The sequence below is a fragment of the Poecile atricapillus genome, chromosome 4 (assembly GCF_030490865.1).
Source record: "Poecile atricapillus isolate bPoeAtr1 chromosome 4, bPoeAtr1.hap1, whole genome shotgun sequence".
Classification (NCBI taxonomy): domain Eukaryota; kingdom Metazoa; phylum Chordata; class Aves; order Passeriformes; family Paridae; genus Poecile; species Poecile atricapillus.
This window is the reverse complement of record NC_081252.1, coordinates 29,417,652-29,436,867: the sequence shown is the minus strand read 5'-3', so window position 1 is coordinate 29,436,867 and position 19,216 is coordinate 29,417,652. Positions and strand designations below refer to the sequence as shown.

Below are 19,216 nucleotides of genomic sequence, written 5' to 3'. Positions count from 1 at the left end.
CAGTCATTCAATTACCACTCTGCATTCTGATCTAGATTTAAGTGGGAGCATTTGAAGTTTTCACCTTTTACCTCACCTCTACTCATCCTCGCACAGCACTCCACATGCTGATAAAATAAACTATCCCCATCCACCATTAAAGTATGTCCACAGGGCCTATTCTGCTAAAAAATAAAGAAGTCTCTTCTCAAATAGCAAGTCCAGCTCAAAAATGCCTCTTTTTCAGATTTCTTCTATTTATTACATATACACATACTGTACCTGTTAGACCTCCTGAAAGGAAAACACTGTTTTAGAGAAAATTTATTTTTCTAAAATATCCTGTTTACTAGTGAAAAATATTTTGCACATTTAACATAAAATAGCCTATGCCTTGCTATAAACCTTCCCCTTTCCAAATCAAAGATCATCATCCAAGTAAAGGGAGCAGTAGCAAATTGCTTCTACCTAAATGTTTTTTGTACAAAACAAATAGCATTTTTTAAGACACAGGAGTCATATATATTCCCATTTTCAATTACTACTGAAAACTGTGCTACTGAAGCTAACTCCACCCTGCAGTATTTAAAAGTCACTCAACTGAGCTACTGGCAATAAGAACCTTCAGTGAAACTGACTTCATATGTAAGAAGTGGAGTGTATTTCAGTAAAACCAAGTCAGTTTAACACTATATTAGTAAAAGAAAGAGACTGTTTATAGCACTGTTTCTTTCCTTTAACACTTTTTTTTCCAGGCAAGTGGCTCAAAATTAGATGATATGTAATTAAGGACCAGGATCCAATAAACCAAACATTTTAATCTCTGCTCAGAGATTTCTTATGTGATCAATGTGCCAGGAATTAACCTGTCAGCCTCAGTTTCTTTATATCCAATCTGAATTAGATGATGGAGGAGGGAGGAAGAGGCAACTTGGCATTAAATAATTATTCATAATTCCTGTAACTAAAATATATATATACTATATATATAAGGACCAAGTACAGAAAGTAAAAGAATGCTACTACTGAGTTGAACTGGAACACCAATCCTCATGCCCACCTGCTCTGCAATACTTGGAGAAAAGACAGGATTTGATGCACTCCCACCATGGACAAGTTCAGCTCTGCTAAGCCCCATTTGGAAATGAAGTTCCAAAACAGAAAATGCCTCACACAGCCAGACACACGTTTTACACAGCACAAGATCCCAACTGCAATCCTGTAGGTACTCAACTACAGTAGTAGTGTATTGTGTAAAAATGACACTTTAAATACAACCAATTTGCAGGACTCTAGAAACATTCAGAAGCCTTCACCAGCATCCTAACTTATGCCTCTGAGAACAGAAATCACCTGGAAATCTTCATTATGTTTCTACAGCACATAGAAAAAGTAGGCCTTCAACCACTGTTAGAAAATGCTAGAAAACCCCAACGCAAATCATGAACTCTGCTTTCAAATGCTTTATTGGGAACCTTCTGTTCGGGGAGCAGCCTGCCATTGTGGGATTCTTTATTTATTTTTAAATATGTCCTTCAAAACATCGTTCAAGGCACTGTAATTTACATCTACAGATTAGTGGTACATTTAAGAAAAATCCTAACAAAACGACTCACCGCCTTTCCAGGCTGCATTTGCCAGCATGGGAAGAGACTGCCACCCTGTGGGCTCCATCCAAGACACAATTGCAAGCCCTCACACTCAATAGAGAATTGTTGAAAATTTTATTTTTAAGAAAGTGAGGTTATTTTTATGGTTTTCCCCATCAATATAATAATGTTTCAAATATATAAATTCACTTGTCATTCTGTACTGCACCTGAGAAAAATCAGCATTTCATGAAGGCACTGTACATAGAAAGCTTTTTGGAATTACAAGAAAAAAACAATCTACCAAATCAAGCTTTGACCATAGTTAACTAGTGCAATCACGCAGTTCACAAGTGGCTTACGTTCTAAATGCAGCTTGTGCCATCCTTGGGAAGGTTTAAACACCTGTATTATGGCAATGCTGAAGAGCATATACAGATAGTTTAACACTTTTTGAGGTCTGGAGTTCATTTGTATTTGTAAAATCCTTCTCCAGTCTTTTTCCCCAGCTTCTTTTCTTCTACCAGTTTATTCAGGAGTGGGCTGGGTGCAAAAAGAGGATTGTTGGGCTCTAATGAATGCCATCCTGGAAAGGAAGGGAAGTGGATGAATTAGTAACAGTTCTGTTTATATGCAAAGATAACAGAGATCTGCATCTCCTTAGAAAAATATTTGAAGGTCAGAAAACTGAAGGACTGGAACTTATTCTAGGCTCTCTGAGACCCTGTAGTCTCAGATGCCCAGATCAGTATTTATGATTATGCACAAAACTAACAATTAGTCTTCAGGCTCAGTGTACTCCAAACACCTTATAATCACCACCACCAAGGATTTTTTAAAACGATTAAGGAGAACTTTTGAAACATAGTTAAGTGCAAGGAAATAAAATAAGGATTTTGCTGAAAAGAAATTCAAGTGCAAAGAAATTTGAAGATTAATTCTACCTGTGAAACACATGGTCACTTAGAACAATATAACCCTACTCCACAGTACTGACTAAAAGCAAAAGAGGTTCTGCTGAAAAGGCCGTCAAAGTGACATTCTGCCTCAGAGAATGTTTAAGCTGCTCATTCAGAAGAACACAACAACCATCAACAAGCCATCACCAATTATCTATGTTTCTGTTACTATATTAACATTCACCCACTTTCTAACTGAAGTGACAGGGAGATGGCTCACTTACGTCTTTTGAGATATTTACTGGGTTTCCTATTAATTAAGAAAGAAAATATGGCTGGTAGAAAAAGGATAGGGAGTCTCAACATTTGTTGCTTTTCATAGAATTCCTCACCTCCAGTACATATCACTATTCCCACTGATTCTTCTTAGTTATATAAAGTACAAATAATAATAATAATATTAACATTAATATTTTCCAATAGCACTTGATGAAGTCAGCAAAGCCACCACTGTTCTGTCCCCACGTACAAAAGGTACAGGCTTGCGGTACAAATGCTGTACTCACACAGCATTCTGAGCTGAATCCTATCTCCTTTCTCCTCAACAGTTCAAAGACTATACCATAAATGTTCAGTTTAAATAATTAAGAGTCACATTTGCATTAGAACATCTACAGTTTAGCTAAAAAGTGGAAAAGTAGAAAAAAAGAAGCATGCAGTACCATCTATAATGTATTTACTGGTATCCAACCCAACATAGTCCAGCAGTTCAAATGGACCCATGGGATAGCCAGCCCCAAGCTTCATAGCAACATCAATATCTTCCTTTGATGCATCTCCTAGAGAAAAGATTGACAGTTTGATGAACTGAGAAGATTCCGCATCTCCTTGGCACCACTTATAAATAATTAACAGGGTGTTATTTCACCCTGGTGCAGCTCTTCACAGAAATCTCTGCATGTTTCACAGCCTCAAAAACTGGAGTCAGCATACACATGCTGGAGCATAAAGCTGAACCTCTCACAAAAAAAAAAGGAAAAGAAAGCAAGCCCTGCAGGCCTGTTTTCCATTTTCCTCTTGCATTTCAATACAGAGCACTGCACTACTGGTAGAGCCGCAGCTACCATGCTGACCCTATCAGAACGACTAAAGGAAGAACTGGTCATTATGAAGACACAAGAGCTTCTTTTAGAGGCAGCAGAACAGGGTAAGTAAGGAAACAACTCAATTTCAGCTTCATGAGGTCAGCAGCAGCTTTTGAATGATGCACAGGACAGCGCTACCCTTACACTACATCTGCCAGAACACAAGTGATATCCAGCTGATGGGTAATGCAGGCATGGAGAGGGGAGCAGGAGCAGCTGACTAACATGCTTAGCTACCACACCTATCACCAGAGGGTATCTGTTGGATCTGAAACCTGAAATGACTGTGGAGGCACAGCAGAATTCATGAATTCCAAAATTATTTAAAAAGAAATAATCAAAATTATCAGAAATTCATTACTTCTACTTCAGTCTGTGCCTATAAAAACGCAAATCCTGTGCTGCCACATTGTCACAGTTAACTTTATCCTCATTCTTTAGCTGGGAATATGTATTTCAGACTGTCATCAAAGCGGATGCACCTCTACTCCATAACTTTAACTCGTATTTTGAGAAAGCCAGCGCATTTTCTCTGCAGATGCTATAAAAAGGATGAAGTTATACAAGCCCCAGAGGTACTTGTTAAGTAACCTCCGTGCTCAATTCGTACAGGCATTCACAGTGTCCAGCAGCTTGGCAGACACAGCCTGTGCAATTTATAGACCTAAGATCAGAGAACCCTAGAAATAAATTTACAAAATCTCTTGTAAAGGTAACAACTTCAGTGGCAGTTCTGTATGAAGTAATAATTTATATATACCTTCTTTTACTCTTTAAAGCTGACAAAGTTTTTTTTTAAGCCACATTTTATTGCTGAGAAGCTGCAGAGAGTAGCCTTACCTAATTCCAGCATAATTTCAGTTCCCCAGGTTCAAACACAGCTAAATCCTCAGCTCATTTGCAGTTGATGCAGGTACACAGACTTGTTCACTCAACAGATTTGTCCCACTTTGTCAAACTTGGGACTTGGCCACCCAATAGTTTCATTACAATGCAATAAAAAATAGTAAAAGGGCAAACAAGGGCTATATCCCTAGTTCATTCTAGTCTCTCCTAGAATAAGGCAGACTTCCATAGAAACTTAGCTGACTGCTTTTTAGTTTTTCCACAAAGGACAGAGTAGCACAGACCACTCTACATTAATATTTACAATATGCCCCATTTAAGTCATTGTTAATATACTAAAAGTATATTGCTTATGCAAAACTGCATATTTAACAGAATCAGATTTTGTATAAATAAAATCTCGAGGACTAGCCCAATAAAATGGCATTTCAGTGCTTGGGGTTACCAGAAAAGAGACAAAATTTCATGTAGATGACAATCTGGCTCAAGTGTCTACTCTGAGAATAAACACAAAGGATGATTTATATAATTTACAAATACAAATGATAAAAACTTAATCTGATTCACTGGAACATAAGAATTAAAAGACAGCCATCAGCCTTCCCAATACATCAACTAGCTTTTTAATTAGATTTCATTAGAGTTAAAAAGTCACAAATGAACTTTAGCAAGTTTGGAAACATCATATTGTAGGAGAAAATACAAAAAGAATAAAGATTAAATCAAAATATTGTTTTGCTTAGGCAAAAGCAGTCCGTTTTAACATACAAACTAAGTGACTGCTTTCTTCTGCATTTAATTAAAAGTTCTGTTGTCTCCTGAAATATGCACAATGATACATGTCACTTAACAAAGGCACCTCTTTTAAACACACTGAAACACCCATACACTTTATTTAAAACTGTGACTTTTTCTAAAAGAACAATGCCCCCTCGCATTCATGCCTTTGCCTTTCAAGTCACTAAATTTGCTCTTTTCTTCCTTTGAGATGTAATTAGGTACATCTGTTGATGGATAAACAAGTACTGTTGTTTTATTTTTTTTTTTTTTTTTTTTTGGAAATCAAACCATCTCCTCCATGTGCTTTAAAAGATAATTTTAATATTTAAAGCATATTTGGTGGAATCCTGAAAATCGAGTGCTTTCATCTGTAAAAAAGCAGTGATTTCAAAAACAAAATGTTTCAAATGACATTCTTAATAGCACAGAGCTACAAGCATACAAGCAGAGCACTTGAAATAAAAGCAATTATAGTCTGTAATTTCATCTTTATCCACTACATTCGTTATTGCTTCTTTTCAAAACAAGCTTCAATGCTTTGAAAAATTCAGTGGTTTTTTGGGGATTCATGGTTATTTTTACCTACATATTAATGTAAAAGAGACCAGCAGTGACACTGGAGTTCCTGAAGAACCTATTTCTAAAAATCACCACAGAAGGGGAACAGGAAGTTTTATGTGGCAGTGGCTGAGCTCTAATCACTTCTGTGCCAGTACCGTAGTGTGACACTGCTACACCACTGACCTCAAAACTGGTGGTTTATCTCACAAGCCCCATAGAAGTGAACTCAGGAGAACTTTACTAGTGGTCCCATTATGGGACTTTCAATCACTTTTATCAATGTCTCCAGCACAGAGAGAAGAAAGTTCCTGAACAGGTGGCAAAGGATATTTTTACAATGGCACTACACTCACCTTGTCACCTCCAAGCCAGAAACGTTTTCCACCACCAGGAATTTCACACACAAGTACCTTCCAACTCTGCATAACCTGACATTTCAAAGTGAAGGCAAGGCTAGCTATACATGCTGGCTCATATTTAACATTCTCTGTTCACTTCCAGCCTTTAATGTCTGAAATTTTTGAGGGAATCCCAAGGCTTTTCTGAAGCAATGTAACTTTTAGTAGTGCTATATGTCAACATCCCTTGAAGTCAATATCCCACCAAGTACCTCTCTCAAAAAGTCGAACAGCTTCCATCATATATGGCACCAAGAGACGGTTTACAATAAACCCTGGAGTATCCTATGAAAAATAAAAAAGGGATTCTAAGTAAACACTATTTACTAGAACTATACTCAGATGCAACATGACAAGTAAGGTAAGTGGATGAAGATACTTATTGTATCATTACTTAAGCTACTCTCAGAACTGTATTTTTCATCTCATCTATCCGCTCAGTATTAAGGCATAAAACATAATGAAATTCAGACAAGGAATGGCACACAAACAGTAATCATGACTGAGAACAAGTAGACTACTACAAGCCAAAAGCAATTATCTTAAAACAGTATTTTCTTTAGACTTTAGAATCATTAGATTTTCTTTATCAAAAGCCTAATGATACAATACACTGAAGGTTAGGAGAAAACCAGTTCTTCCCTAACGGGTTTTTTTTTGTGTGTGTCCACTACCAGAAGCACTCCTGACTAAATAGTCTGCTTCTTGCCCCACTGCTCACTGGTGATACATACTATTGAGAGTTAGGATCATTTTAACAGCAAACATCAACACTAACAATGAAAAGACACATGCTGTCAGAAGGTAACAATTGAATACGAAACTTTTTCTGCACAAGCATCAATCAAAAGCACAATCAATCAGACACAAGAGAAAGAGTTTTGCAAATATAGTATTGTTTGGTATATTGCTACTATTTCAGATATTTATTATTGGTTCCATTTTATCTAAATATTTAATCCAGAGATTCCCAAGCAATGTTTCTTCTATAAGCAAGAATTAGGAAAAAAAAAAAAAGTTCAGGTGAGAATACTGCATTATTTTCTATCCAAGCTAATTTATGACAATTCATCCTATATTCTACACATTGCATAGTACTAAACTGTGACAGAAATAGAAAAAAAGTCAACTGAGGTCACAGAACAATTTAGCCAGAATTTAGAGAACATAGCCAGAATTAGAGTTCAGCATCCAGAAGCTGAATTAATTAATCCGGTAACTACCGGATTGCAGGCCCTTCTTTTTATGATCAGCTGTCTCCTGGGGGCTGTGAAACTCAAAGCAGTAGCTTGCATAAAGCCATCCAGACCACAGCTTAATGGATTCAGAAGAAGTGTGCTTTTGAAGTAGGGTGTTTCTCTAGAGAAAAAAACCCAAAGCTGAGAAGAAATTAAGATTAATATGCATCTAGTTACTGCAGTGTTAAGAAAAACTTGCAGTGAGCACACACCATGGAGGATTCAGCAAACTGCCTCACAGTACAAGAGGCAGAAGCTTTGTGTCTGGCATGGCTAAAGATGAGCTCCTGCTTAAGCTCTCCTGTCTGTGCTTCTACAGGACTTGAAAAAAGACTGTAACAGTAAGCCCTGATACCTGTGAGTTTTGCTGCTCTAGACAAGATGTCTAGAGTCACTGGACTTTGAAGAATTTGTGGCAAATGTGGGTGTTTGTCAAATTACTTTTAATAATGAAGACAAACTGGACAAAGAGTAGAATGGAAATTCTTGAAGTGCTCATACATCTACTAAAACCTACCACCTTAAAATTAACAGTCTACAAGGACAGACCCTCTGAACACTATTCTATCAAAACATACCCACCTTACAACTGACAGGACTCTTTCCTACTGCTTTACTGAAATCCACAAGTGATTCAAAAGTCTTCTGGCTGGTCATTGGAGTCTTGATAACCTGGGTACAGGGAGGGTAGAGAGAGAGCAGAAGCATACTTATGAGCAGAATCTCATTTCCCCTTTACAACAATGTAATCCAGAACACTCTTCCAGAAATTCACAAAACGTTTTGCAAGACAACAGCTTTAGTGGATAGATATGTAACAGACACAAAACACTGTTTTACACATAGACACACCACTTTGCAATATTGTATTTCTTTAAGACACTTTCCAACTCAGCTGCTATGGATGGATGGTAAAAGGAACCATACTTTGAAAGCACACTTAAGATTATAGCACATCAAAACATAAAAAATTTAAAAACTATGTAGTCTCTGTTGTCTTGGGAAAGACAAAGACATCACTCTAGAGAACTATTTAAACAGCCATAGCTCCTGATATAACAGGTTCTAACAGCTACTCCACCTCCTCTCAGGTAATTTTAGAGAGTGATAAGGTTTCTCCTTGACCTCTTTTTCTCAAGCTAAACAATCCCACCTCCCTCAGCTGCTCCTCATGTGCGTTACTCTCTGGACTCTTCACCAGCTCTGTTTCTTTTCTCTGGACAAGCTCCAGCACTTCATTGTCTTTTTTGTAGGCCCAGAACTGGACAGCATTCGAGCTGTGGCCTCACCAGCGCTGAGTACAGAGGGACAGTCACTGCCCTGGTCCTGCTGGCCACACTATTTTTGACACAAGGCATGATGGCACTGGCCACTTGGGCACACTCTGGCTCATGTCCAGCAGCTATCAGCCAGCACACCCAGATCCTTTTCCTCTGGTCAGATTTCCAGCCCCTCTTCCCCAGCCTGTAGCGCTGGAAACATTGAAAAAAACATGACTGACTTTGTTCCAAAACTAACAAGGCAATATGATTTCATCTCCTGACATTTTCTATTGATTTCTACACTGGTATCAGTACTTCTTATGAATAAGCCTCCCTGCTTGAAATGATGGCTATAAACAGCACCTCTGCTGGCAGCTCAGTGGAGAAGTCAGGAGCCTTGAGACTGAAGGAGTTAACTCTGCCTCTCAAACCCGCCCCTCAGCCGAGACTGCAGCACCCTCCAATCACTAGAGGTAGCAAATTCCACATCAGAACAGCTGCAAACTCAGATCTGCTCTGTCAATCTAACTGAAATCCCCACTGCAGACAATGGCACTGCTGGGCTGCAGTTGCTACTATGATGGAACACGATGGTAACAGCCCCTGTAAGGTGTGCTCATAAGACACTCACCTCCACAAGCTTCATCATAGGCACAGGATTGAAGAAATGGAGACCACCAAATCGGTCCTGCCTGGTGGTTGCGTTTGCCATCTTTGTGATTTGCAGGGATGAAGTGTTGCTTGCAAATATCGTATGCCTGGAAATAAGAAATATATAGACTGCATAAAGGACAGTAGAAGACCAAGGCACTAACCATAAGTAGACATCCATTGGCTAACCATCCAAGAATTCTCAGAAATATCCCTGCAGTTTATCACGGTCCTTTTGCTGAGGTCTAAGTACAGCAATGATTAAATAACCACTGCAAAAACCGCATGACTTTCTGATTCTTGAGGAATTATATTGAATACTTTTATTAGGTGCTGGAAAAAAAGGACTGTGCAAGTAGATAATTTTATTTAACTGTCCAAATCCATTCTACATAATTCCTTCAGCAACCCTGGAAACCTAAGGGTACTTTTATTTGTTGTAAACACATTTACACATTTATTGGTAAATAAATGGTAAATATATTGGTAAATAAATCATATGCCATGTCAAAAATGCACTTTAGTCTTACAGAAAATTTTCAATTTACTTTGATCTAAAATTATCAATGATAGACATAATGAGCAAACCTACCACCAGAGCAAAGATTTGATGGAAAAAAAAAAAAAAAAATAACCAGAGAAAATTTAGGACCTGTCATGAATAGGACACTGCAAAGGATACATAAAATGCCAAGAATTTTAAAAAATACATGAAGTCTTTTTCCAGACATAAACCAGATTAACTAACTGCAATTCATAATGGTTTGAGGTTTTTGCTTGTTTGGATTTTTCCTCCCAGAAATATCTCAAAACCTCAACAGCCCTGCTATCACACCAAAAACTTACAGAAATGGCTTTTTCTTCAAATCAACAGAAACTAAATTAGAGATTAAAACCTACCTTTCATTTTGGGCTGCATCCTACTATCCCTTCAAAAAGTTATCCTACTGTACTCAGCAAATGTTTATCTACATTGATATTTTGCTAACATTGTACTAAGATGTAACTAAGCTTTACAACAGAGCTTTCAGAAAAGTTAAGTCCAAGTCATTGGGACATCTTATAGTGGCATTCAAGAAAACATTTCAAGACAACAACACCCACTTTGTTTTCCATTTTTATTATGTTTTCTTTTTTGTTATAGTGAAGGAAATAAAAAATCCTGAAAATTCCTGTTTACTCTACTTACAAATATTCTTTTATTATCTCCCCAGCATAAAGTGACCTTAAACTGTTCTGAGGTGAGGTACTAAAAGAAGCATTCTGCATTTCATAGTTTTGACCTTGCAAGGTCAGTGCATACAAAAGTCGCTCTCACCAAAAATTTGCCACTGTATATAAAAATAAAAATATTCATGTAAAAAAGAAGCACACTGATTTGTGAAATGTAATCACTTCTAAGTTTATATCTGAGTTCACTTAAGATATTTTACCTCAGTACCTCTTCTGTAGTCTCGCACAATAGAAAGCCTTGGAAAAAAGCATTGATTTTGCACTGTGAACAAATGCATTTGAGTTACACTTTCTTTTCTGACCAACTTCAGTTGAGTTTAAAAAAGAATTTTCATGTCTCTGTGGCTTAGAATTACACAATCCTCGCTTCAGGTGACGGCAGAGTTGGGAGGTTTTGGGAAGCCAGTACTAGTGAAGCCATAGAAATGGCTTTTCCAGCCCTAGAGTACTTTCTCTTGGTGCCATCTAGTGGCTCAGGGAAAGATGTCAAAAGCAGAGCCCAACACAAGAGAAACACTAATAAATATTTCCAATAAATCCAACTCTTACAGTCCAGCTGCCTTACAGAGCAAACACTGAAAAACACTTCTTTTTTTAACAGTTTTATAACACATTCATTCTAACACAGTCAACAGCTGAAAAACATTGGCCAGGTCCAAGCTGAGTTTCCACATCTAAAGGTAAATCCTAGACCAAGGAATATTGATGGGCATTTCCTATGTACCAGAAAAATCCAGAAAGCAGGTACAGACAAGTTCTTAAAGTGGATACTCAAAAGTTCTTTTGTCATATTTGTTATGACCCTGTTTGGAAAAGTGCTGCAGCATCTACAAAAATCCTAGCCTGACCTTTTTCAAAATGGAAATGCAAGACTGACTCCATTCAAGAAAAGGAAAAAGTGGGTAGCAATGAACAAGCACATACATGTTGCAGCTGAGGAAACGCATGAGACATGAAATCTAACACAAAGAAAATGCAGGGTTTCAGACACTTTGTATTTCATAGACAGAATTCATCACCTTGTCAGAACAACTGTAATACATCGTCGCTCACATTTCCACCTGCTAGCATCCACCCCTGTGGTAAGTCCTGAGATTTGAATGAAGCCAAGTCCTCCTTCCACAGCAACCTGGTCTTTCCTGGCCTCTGCCTGTAACCTACTCTTTAGAGGGCCATCAGTGCTCAGAGCCCCTCAGAAGCAAAGCTCCTGGTGAGACTCAAAGCTGTCTTTAAACAAATCCTGTCTTTGTTACCAATTAACCACAAGTCTACCACCCCTACTGAGCTGACTCAACAGTTAGTTCATACAATAGGTTTATAAATTTTGAACTGTTTAGTCTTAGAAAAGACTGCAGAATGTTTGCACTGACAGCAAGGTCTTTCAATTCCAACACAGTGCCATGTGGGATGAGGAAAGCCTACTGCTTCCGTCTAACACATGGATAAACACTCACTACAGGTTTCTGTCTTTCCCACACTAGGCATACAATCTGCACCTCTATACTCTCACAGTTACAAATTGCCTTTTGTATCCAAAGCTGAAATGTTAAAGACCTGACTACTAAGTGTCACTCTTTTACCGGTTTTTCATATAGCTTTCTGCACTGCAACCCATTTTCTTTGTCATTCATTTCACTTTCCTTTATCCTACACACAAGATATCTGTATAATAATTTTCAAACATCCTCTTAAAAAGGAAGGCTTCTTGTCTTAGCTGCTTTTCCCAACCCTGCAAAATCATCCTTTTTGCAATGGGCAGGAGCATATTTGAACAACTCCCAGTATTATCTTTTAACACTGTGATGTAAAATTTGATGTTTTTGTCACCTGTGCTGACAAACAGCTCAGTCTGACAAAAAAATTGCCTCAGATATTCCAAACATACAAATTTTTAAGTGTGGCTTCATGTCCCCATGCCCACACTTCCTTGCTGACTGGTTTTAGACAGTTTACCATTTAGTACACTCCAAGTTGCTCATTAAATACTCAGGCAACCAATGGTCTGTTTGCACAAAATAGGCACAATCCAACCATAACAAGGTACTTTCATAAGTAAGTGGAAGGCAGCTACTTACTTTTGTGTGTCAGGGTAATGGCAAGTTACCCTGTGCTCAGCACATGGCTGCTTGTGATCATGTACTGCTTTCAAAACGACCAGGTAATTTTAATTACTGACAGTATGAGAAAGCCTGAAAATCCCCCCAGGCTGAAGTCAACTAATGATAACACCTCTTCTCCCTTGACATGATATTCAAGGTACAGCTTGCCCAGCTGACAGGTTAGACAGTCTAGAATACCTCTTAGCCAATACCCCCAGATTTACCTGCACTAGTTAAAATCTCAACCTGCAAGCAGTCAAGATCTTGTCTTGTGACCCTGACTCATCAATTACAGGGCTTAAATTTCTGAGGCTGCATGCTCACGTTAACAGCATTTTTGGGATTGAATACAATTCCAGTGGCTTCCAATAATTATCAAATATAGTTCAAAGACATTTCTGGGGACTGTAAGTAACTGAATGAGTGCTTAATAAAATATGATTTACCCTTTTACACCACACACAATAATCAGCAATGGTTGTTTCCTAACTCTTGTAATTCAAAGTAAAGTTAGTTCACTTAAGACATTATTGAGCTGAGATGTCTTAACACTTGTTTATGTTAGGTGTGCTGGAAACAAATACTTTATCATCCCACTTCCATATTTAAGTATGGGAACACACCATTAACAGTAACCCATGTGTACTGAAACAAGTTAATTCTACTGTTCTGCATTTATAGTTGGATTTAGATTTGAACTTGGCAAGTATATGGGCAATCTTAATGACTAAATACACCTGGAACAACAAATGAAGCAATGCAACACACCTGAAAATGTTTGTAACATATGCACCTGGCACAACTCTTCCACACCAACATGATAGTCTGGAGCTAGTCTAAGACAGCAAAACTCATTTTTAAATAAAACATCTAAGAAAATAGAAAACTAAATGTAAGTATAAAAACAGAAAATAAAATAGACTAAGTTTCAAAATGTAACAGGAAAAATACACATACTCTGGAGCAAACTTATCCAGTGTCTTGAACAATTCATTTTTAACTTCCAGGTTCTCCACAATGGCTTCTATCACCAAATCCGTGCTGTGGACCACCGATGCTGCATCTGTGCTTGTTGTGAGGTTCTTCAAGGTCTTCTTAATGAACTCAACACCAGCCTGAAACATTTTTAAGCAGCTGTAATGTCTATTTACAGTAATTTAATTTACTTTTACATGAGAATCCCCTTATGCACTCTGGAGTTTTTTACACCACCCCCCCCCCAAATGCAGGCAGTCTGCCACATTTCCAAATTAATGAAAAAGTTCTAAGTGTGCAGAGGTACAATGCTCTCCACTGACAAGATCTTCCTAGCCAATCAAATCTGTTTGGAAGCAAATAGGAGGCCTTTAAACTCCTTCTTTTAGGAAGACCTTTTGCTGAAGTCCAGCCTTTAGCAGAAGAGTCTGAGTGATCACCCGGTTGGTCAATCAGTAGCTATAGTTTCAGTGAAAAAGTGGGGAAAAAATGTTTTCTCACTAGTAAATCTGCTTACATATTTTGTGAGGGCAGAAATCAGAAAGAAATGCAAGACTTTTAGCCGAGGGTAAATGGAGACATAGTACAAATAAAAAAAAGGCCCTACATGGTAGAATATAATGTCATACAAAAAGTGCAAGTATCATGTGGACAGTTTGCTTTTTGATTAAAAGGCTCCCCCATAATTATGTATGTATGCTCGACTTATTCTGGCACTTCCAGACTCCTGCAAACAAGCCCTTTTCATCACCTTTGTCTGCATCCTTTTCTGGCAGTCATCAGTACCAGAATACATTGCATATGTTAATATGTATCAAAAGAAGAAATGCATTTTATGTGGAATTTAGAGAAACAAGCACAGCAACAAGTAACCCTTAGGATACAAAGTTAGACTCATCAAATGCTCCACAGTGGCCCGCTGTACTCAAGCCTTACTCAGTGATCCCAGTGCAAAGTTATACATGCGTCACTTGCACTCTCATTTCCTTTGCAGTAATCCTGTGCCCAAGTGTTAGGAGGAAAAGAAAAATTAAAAAAATAAAAGACTCCTTACTCAGGTATTAAGACAATTTTGTTACTATTTGCTTTTGGACAAAATGGGTGCATTTTCAAGTAAGCACTCAAAGGCTGCTTGCTTTTAAGTTACGATGAATAATTTGACTCCATTTCACACTTAGCATCTGTTTTAAAAGATTGCCAAGTTGGTTTAAATCTTTACATTTTTAAAACTGAAGTTTACTAAGGAAAGAAAATGAGGTAAGACATCTTTCAATCTCCCTAAATTAAAAAAAAAAAACACACAACAAACTGAAAGGCCAGGTTCTTGACCACACTGGGAAAAAGGTTTTCTTTTTAAGCAAACATAATAACATGCTCTATAATGCATAAATGCAATATCATAACTTCAATATGGCAGTTTTAATTCTTCCAAGTTTTCCTATAGGAATAAAGAAGAAGGTGTCAACCTCAGGCTTATCTGCAAATTTCTTCTTTGTCACTCTCTTCAAACTCTCTTCAATTCCTTTAGTAGACTTTTTAAGGATTTCATCTGACTGGTCAACTAACACCACAGTGTGACCACTGGCTGCAGCAACCTGAAAGTTAAAAACAAATAAAAATTCAACATCAATGTCACAAAAAAACCAACCATATTGATTTGTGTTGACAGACAATACACCAGGCATTTAAGAAAAAGAGAGCTAAAAAGACACTAAATAGAAAAATCATAAAAGCCTGTATACAGTTGGGGTGATGCTGAAGAGCTAAAGGTCTCAAACAACTTGAGAGAAAAGGAAAAAGAAATTCCTTTTCCCTCACACTTTCTGCAGTGTGTCTGAAGGCATCTAGATTCTGTGGCCGTGGCTACAGAACAGTCATCTTGAAAGGGACAAGGGTTTTAGCTGAGAGCTTTGGATCTTGTAAGGAAAAAGGGCTGTGGAGACCAAAACTGGAACGCTGGCAGGGTGAGCAGGTGGCACAAGGGATGGCCAGCCCTGTGTCCCCAAGACACAGCTCTGCTGTCCAGCCATGAGCATGTCCCTGCAACAACAGGAGGGTGACAGTGGAGCTGGGAGCAGCAGTGAACGTTTGCCACTCCAGGATTCCACACAGACAGGAATGGCTGCAAAGTCTCCTTACTATGCACTTGGTGCAAACACTGGCTCAGCTACACACAGCACGACTGGATTGCCTTTTTGGTTGGTATTTGGGTGGTGTTTAAATTGATTTTGAACATGCAGCATCATTGTCTCACAGTGTATCAGCATATTAAAGATCAGCTGCTCATTATCTGTTACTTCACTATTTATGTTCCTCTTGTTAGTTGGCAACAGCCTATCTTCACTTGCAGAATGCTTGAACTAACAGAGTTGTGATTTAGTAACTCTGTAAAATAGATATTAAAACATGGTTCCACTGATGGTTTTAAAGTCACTCAACTTCAGATTCCCTTCTGCAATCTTTTAGCTTGCATTTAATCTTATATCTGATGACTAAAGACTCGTGCTCAACACTTACTTCAAAGCTAGTTGAAATGGAAGGTACAGATATCTCATGAAGCATGGTGATACTCTCATTCAATTTGCCTCACTGACCCAGCAAATAAAGAAATGCCAGACTGTCTCTGGGCTGCAGCAGTAGAGTTTTAACAAGGGGTCAGTCTGCAGATAGACATTTCTTTATCCAACTTGGTTTTTTATTTTCACTATGGCCATTCCATAAAAACCACTTAAACCAAGCCTGTACTTCTGCTAACACTTCATCTGTTGCTGAACATCCGTAACAGTGAAGCAAGACTCTCTAATCTTCAGATGAAAAATCATTACCAAACACATTTTTAAGGGGTGCTTCACTGAGGATCCATTTATGACACCATCACTGATCAGCTGGTGAAAAATCCTAGAAAAATTAACATCTCCCATTTCCCACCACATTTACATGGACAGGAAAGAAGAAAATGAGACAAGATCATACCCTTTCCTTGCAATGCAAACACACACTTGCCTAAATTCTATTATCCAATGCTAAATAAGAAACACAAGTGCTGGGGAGTCAGTTAATGCTTTTCTCATACAGAAGTGCTTTTCACAGGGCAGAATCAAAAACTATGGCTTTACATTTTAGCAGAGGTTTGCTTCACCAGACAGTATGAAAAACCAACAGAAGAGGAGACACAATTTTTTAAGTGCCCAGAAAGGGAAGAAAAGCAGCTTTATTAATAGGGTACAGGGGAGACAGCACTCAGTGTTATAATGACCTCTGCTTTGAGATAATTTCGGATTGATAAATTGAGGGGAGATGGTCAGCAAAACAATCCTGGGTCCTTAACAGTAGTAGAGGCCTGCAACCCCTGTTACTGTCAAATACCAGACATGTTTCTCTTGACAAGCCGCTCTCTGAAAATGTGCAGTCAAGGAGAACACTTACCTGGAAAATTATATGCTTTGCTTAGTGTGGATCTTCCTAAAACACAAGAACAACTTTTTTCTAAGTTATTCTTTAATGGTTCTTCAGTGGAAACCTCAAGCTCTAGTATCAAAATACAGAGGAGTGCTTTCATCAGAAGAGTGAATAAGCAACTATTTTCTTAGCCAAAGGAAAAAAAATTGCCTCTCTTTTCCTTCTGCTAGAGATTTGCCAGGAATGTAAGAAATCTTTAGTTCTGAGAAGCAAACCTATAAATTCATTGAAATGGTGAATTGCTATTCATGAGTTCCAGCCTCACTGTCAGTTTCTGCTTGGACGTTTGGCTTATCCCCCCCATTCTTTGTGAAGTCTGTGAACTACCCTGGTATCCTGGGCAACAGGTTCTTTCTCAGAATTAACGAAGTGCCGAAATTTTCAATCACTGAAAGGACTCTTTAGTTTCATTTCCCAAAGTTATCAAGTTAAAGGTGAACTTAAAAGTCAAAGGCCTGAGATTAAACTCGGGGAAAGTAAGTCCTTTTTAAATATTACCCACTTCATAATTTTTAGATTGACAGCTAAATACTTATTTTAGCCGCTGCATTCTACTGATAAAATGTCTAAAATGCCACTTGATCTAACTTGCCTTGGCAAGTTAGAAAAATCTTCCTTCCAACCAACATTTTCCGCATATCATTACCCACCACCGTCTGTTTACAATTAGTCCACGCGTTGTCTTAAGAACCACTTTAAACAATTTAAACTATCAGCCTTGGTTCTTTTCACCAAGCCATCAGTAAGAGAAGTGTGAAAGTTGAGCAAGCAGGGAGCAGCAATACTTTGTACCTCGCCTCGGCAGCAGCCGAGCCCAAACCCGCAGCAGCCTGGCAGCGGAGCGCAGGGAGCGGCCGGGAGCCAGGGAGCCGCTGCTTCCCACACAAACAGCCCGGAAAGGCAAGCGCCAAGGAGTTTCCCCACGGACTGTAACACATTGCGGGAAGCGCTAGGTAGGTTGTTTTGTTTTGTTGGGGCTTTTATTAATGCTGGTCCGCCAGCAGACCGCTCGCCCTCCCTTGCGCTCGCCCCTTCCCGCTGGGGTCAGAGCGGGGCGCAGCACCACGGCCGGGCTCAGCTCGGAGTGAAGAGCCGAGCAGGGACCGCAGGAGCAGCAGCCCGGGAAGGGCCGCTCTGCCCACAGGGCTCGGCCCGCGGCCCCGAGCACTCTGCGGGCCCCGCCGCCCCGCGGCCGCCATGGCGCCTCGGCTGTCCCGCCGCGCGGCCGGGCCGCCGCAGCGCGCTCACCTGGGCGATGCCGGCGCCCATGAGGCCACCGCCGATGATGGTGACATGCTTGATGAGCAGCTTCTTGGCGGCCGCCGTGGCGGCGTCGGAGGAGGCGGCGCGCACGAAGTGGCGGGTGGCGAAGGCCATGGCGAAGGCACGGAGCGAGCGGCGGGGCCGGGACAGGCGGGGCCGGGCCAGGACAGGAGGGGCGAGGACCGCGCTCCGCCCCGGGGGAAGGTCCCGGCTGCCCGACGAAGGGAGAGGCGCGTTGGGTCTCTCACCTCCGCAATCTCTCATTCCTTAGGATCCAAGCAGCAAGGCCAAGGCCAGCACTGCCTGCAAGCCCCCGGCTGGCGCTGATGCTCGCCCTTCGCCGCTGAGGTCACCGCGCTGCCCCTGCTCAGGCTCACAGAATCAATAAGCTTCCCAAGACCTCCGAGACCATCGAGTCCAACCCACGACCAGACACCACCATGGCACCATATGGCCCAACCAGTCTTTTGTTAAACACCTCCAGGGACGGTGACTCCACCGCCTCCCCAGGCAGCCCATTCCAACGTCAAATCCCCCTCTCTGTGAACACAGTTCAACCTGAACCTCTCCCGGTACAGCTTAAGGCTGTGTCCTCTCATCCTGCCACTGGTTATGTGGGACAAGAGGCCGACCCGCTCCTGTCAGGAAGTTGTAGGAAGCAGTAAGGTCTCCCCTGAGCCTCCTCTCCTCCGGCCCAACACTCCCCGCTCCCTCAGCCGCTCCTCACAGGACTCGTGCTCCAGACCCTTCCCCAGCCTCCTTCCCCTTCCCTGGACATGCTCCAGCCTCTCAGTGTCCTTCCTATTCACATCATTAGAAGCTCTCTCCACAACTGTTTC

The 19,216-nt window shown here is 40.0% G+C and overlaps 1 protein-coding gene across 1 annotated transcript; it reads right to left on the bottom strand.

The window, feature by feature from the left end:
- Nucleotides 1–1,427: 1,427 nt before the first annotated feature.
- On the bottom strand, nucleotides 1,428–18,545 carry HADH (hydroxyacyl-CoA dehydrogenase). The gene is made up of 8 exons (XM_058837275.1): nucleotides 18,363–18,545; nucleotides 15,122–15,250; nucleotides 13,638–13,795; nucleotides 9,329–9,455; nucleotides 8,018–8,107; nucleotides 6,410–6,482; nucleotides 3,190–3,306; nucleotides 1,428–2,154 (listed from the first exon to the last, which is right to left on the bottom strand). The coding sequence occupies exons 1-8, from the start codon at nucleotides 18,489–18,491 to the stop codon at nucleotides 2,036–2,038; spliced, it is 942 nt and encodes a 313-aa protein (XP_058693258.1). The 5' UTR covers nucleotides 18,492–18,545; the 3' UTR covers nucleotides 1,428–2,035.
- Nucleotides 18,546–19,216: the final 671 nt, after the last annotated feature.

Coding starts and splice junctions, on each gene's coding strand:
- HADH (XM_058837275.1), bottom strand. CDS start 18,491: ATGGCCTTCGCCACCCGCCACTTCGTGCGCGCCGCCTCCTCCGACGCC. Junction 9,456..13,637: donor CTGGATAAGTTTGCTCCAGA/GTATGTGTATTT, acceptor TCTTATTTCCAG/GCATACGATATTTGCAAGCA. Junction 6,483..8,017: donor AGAGTCCTGTCAGTTGTAAG/GTGGGTATGTTT, acceptor TATTTTTCATAG/GATACTCCAGGGTTTATTGT.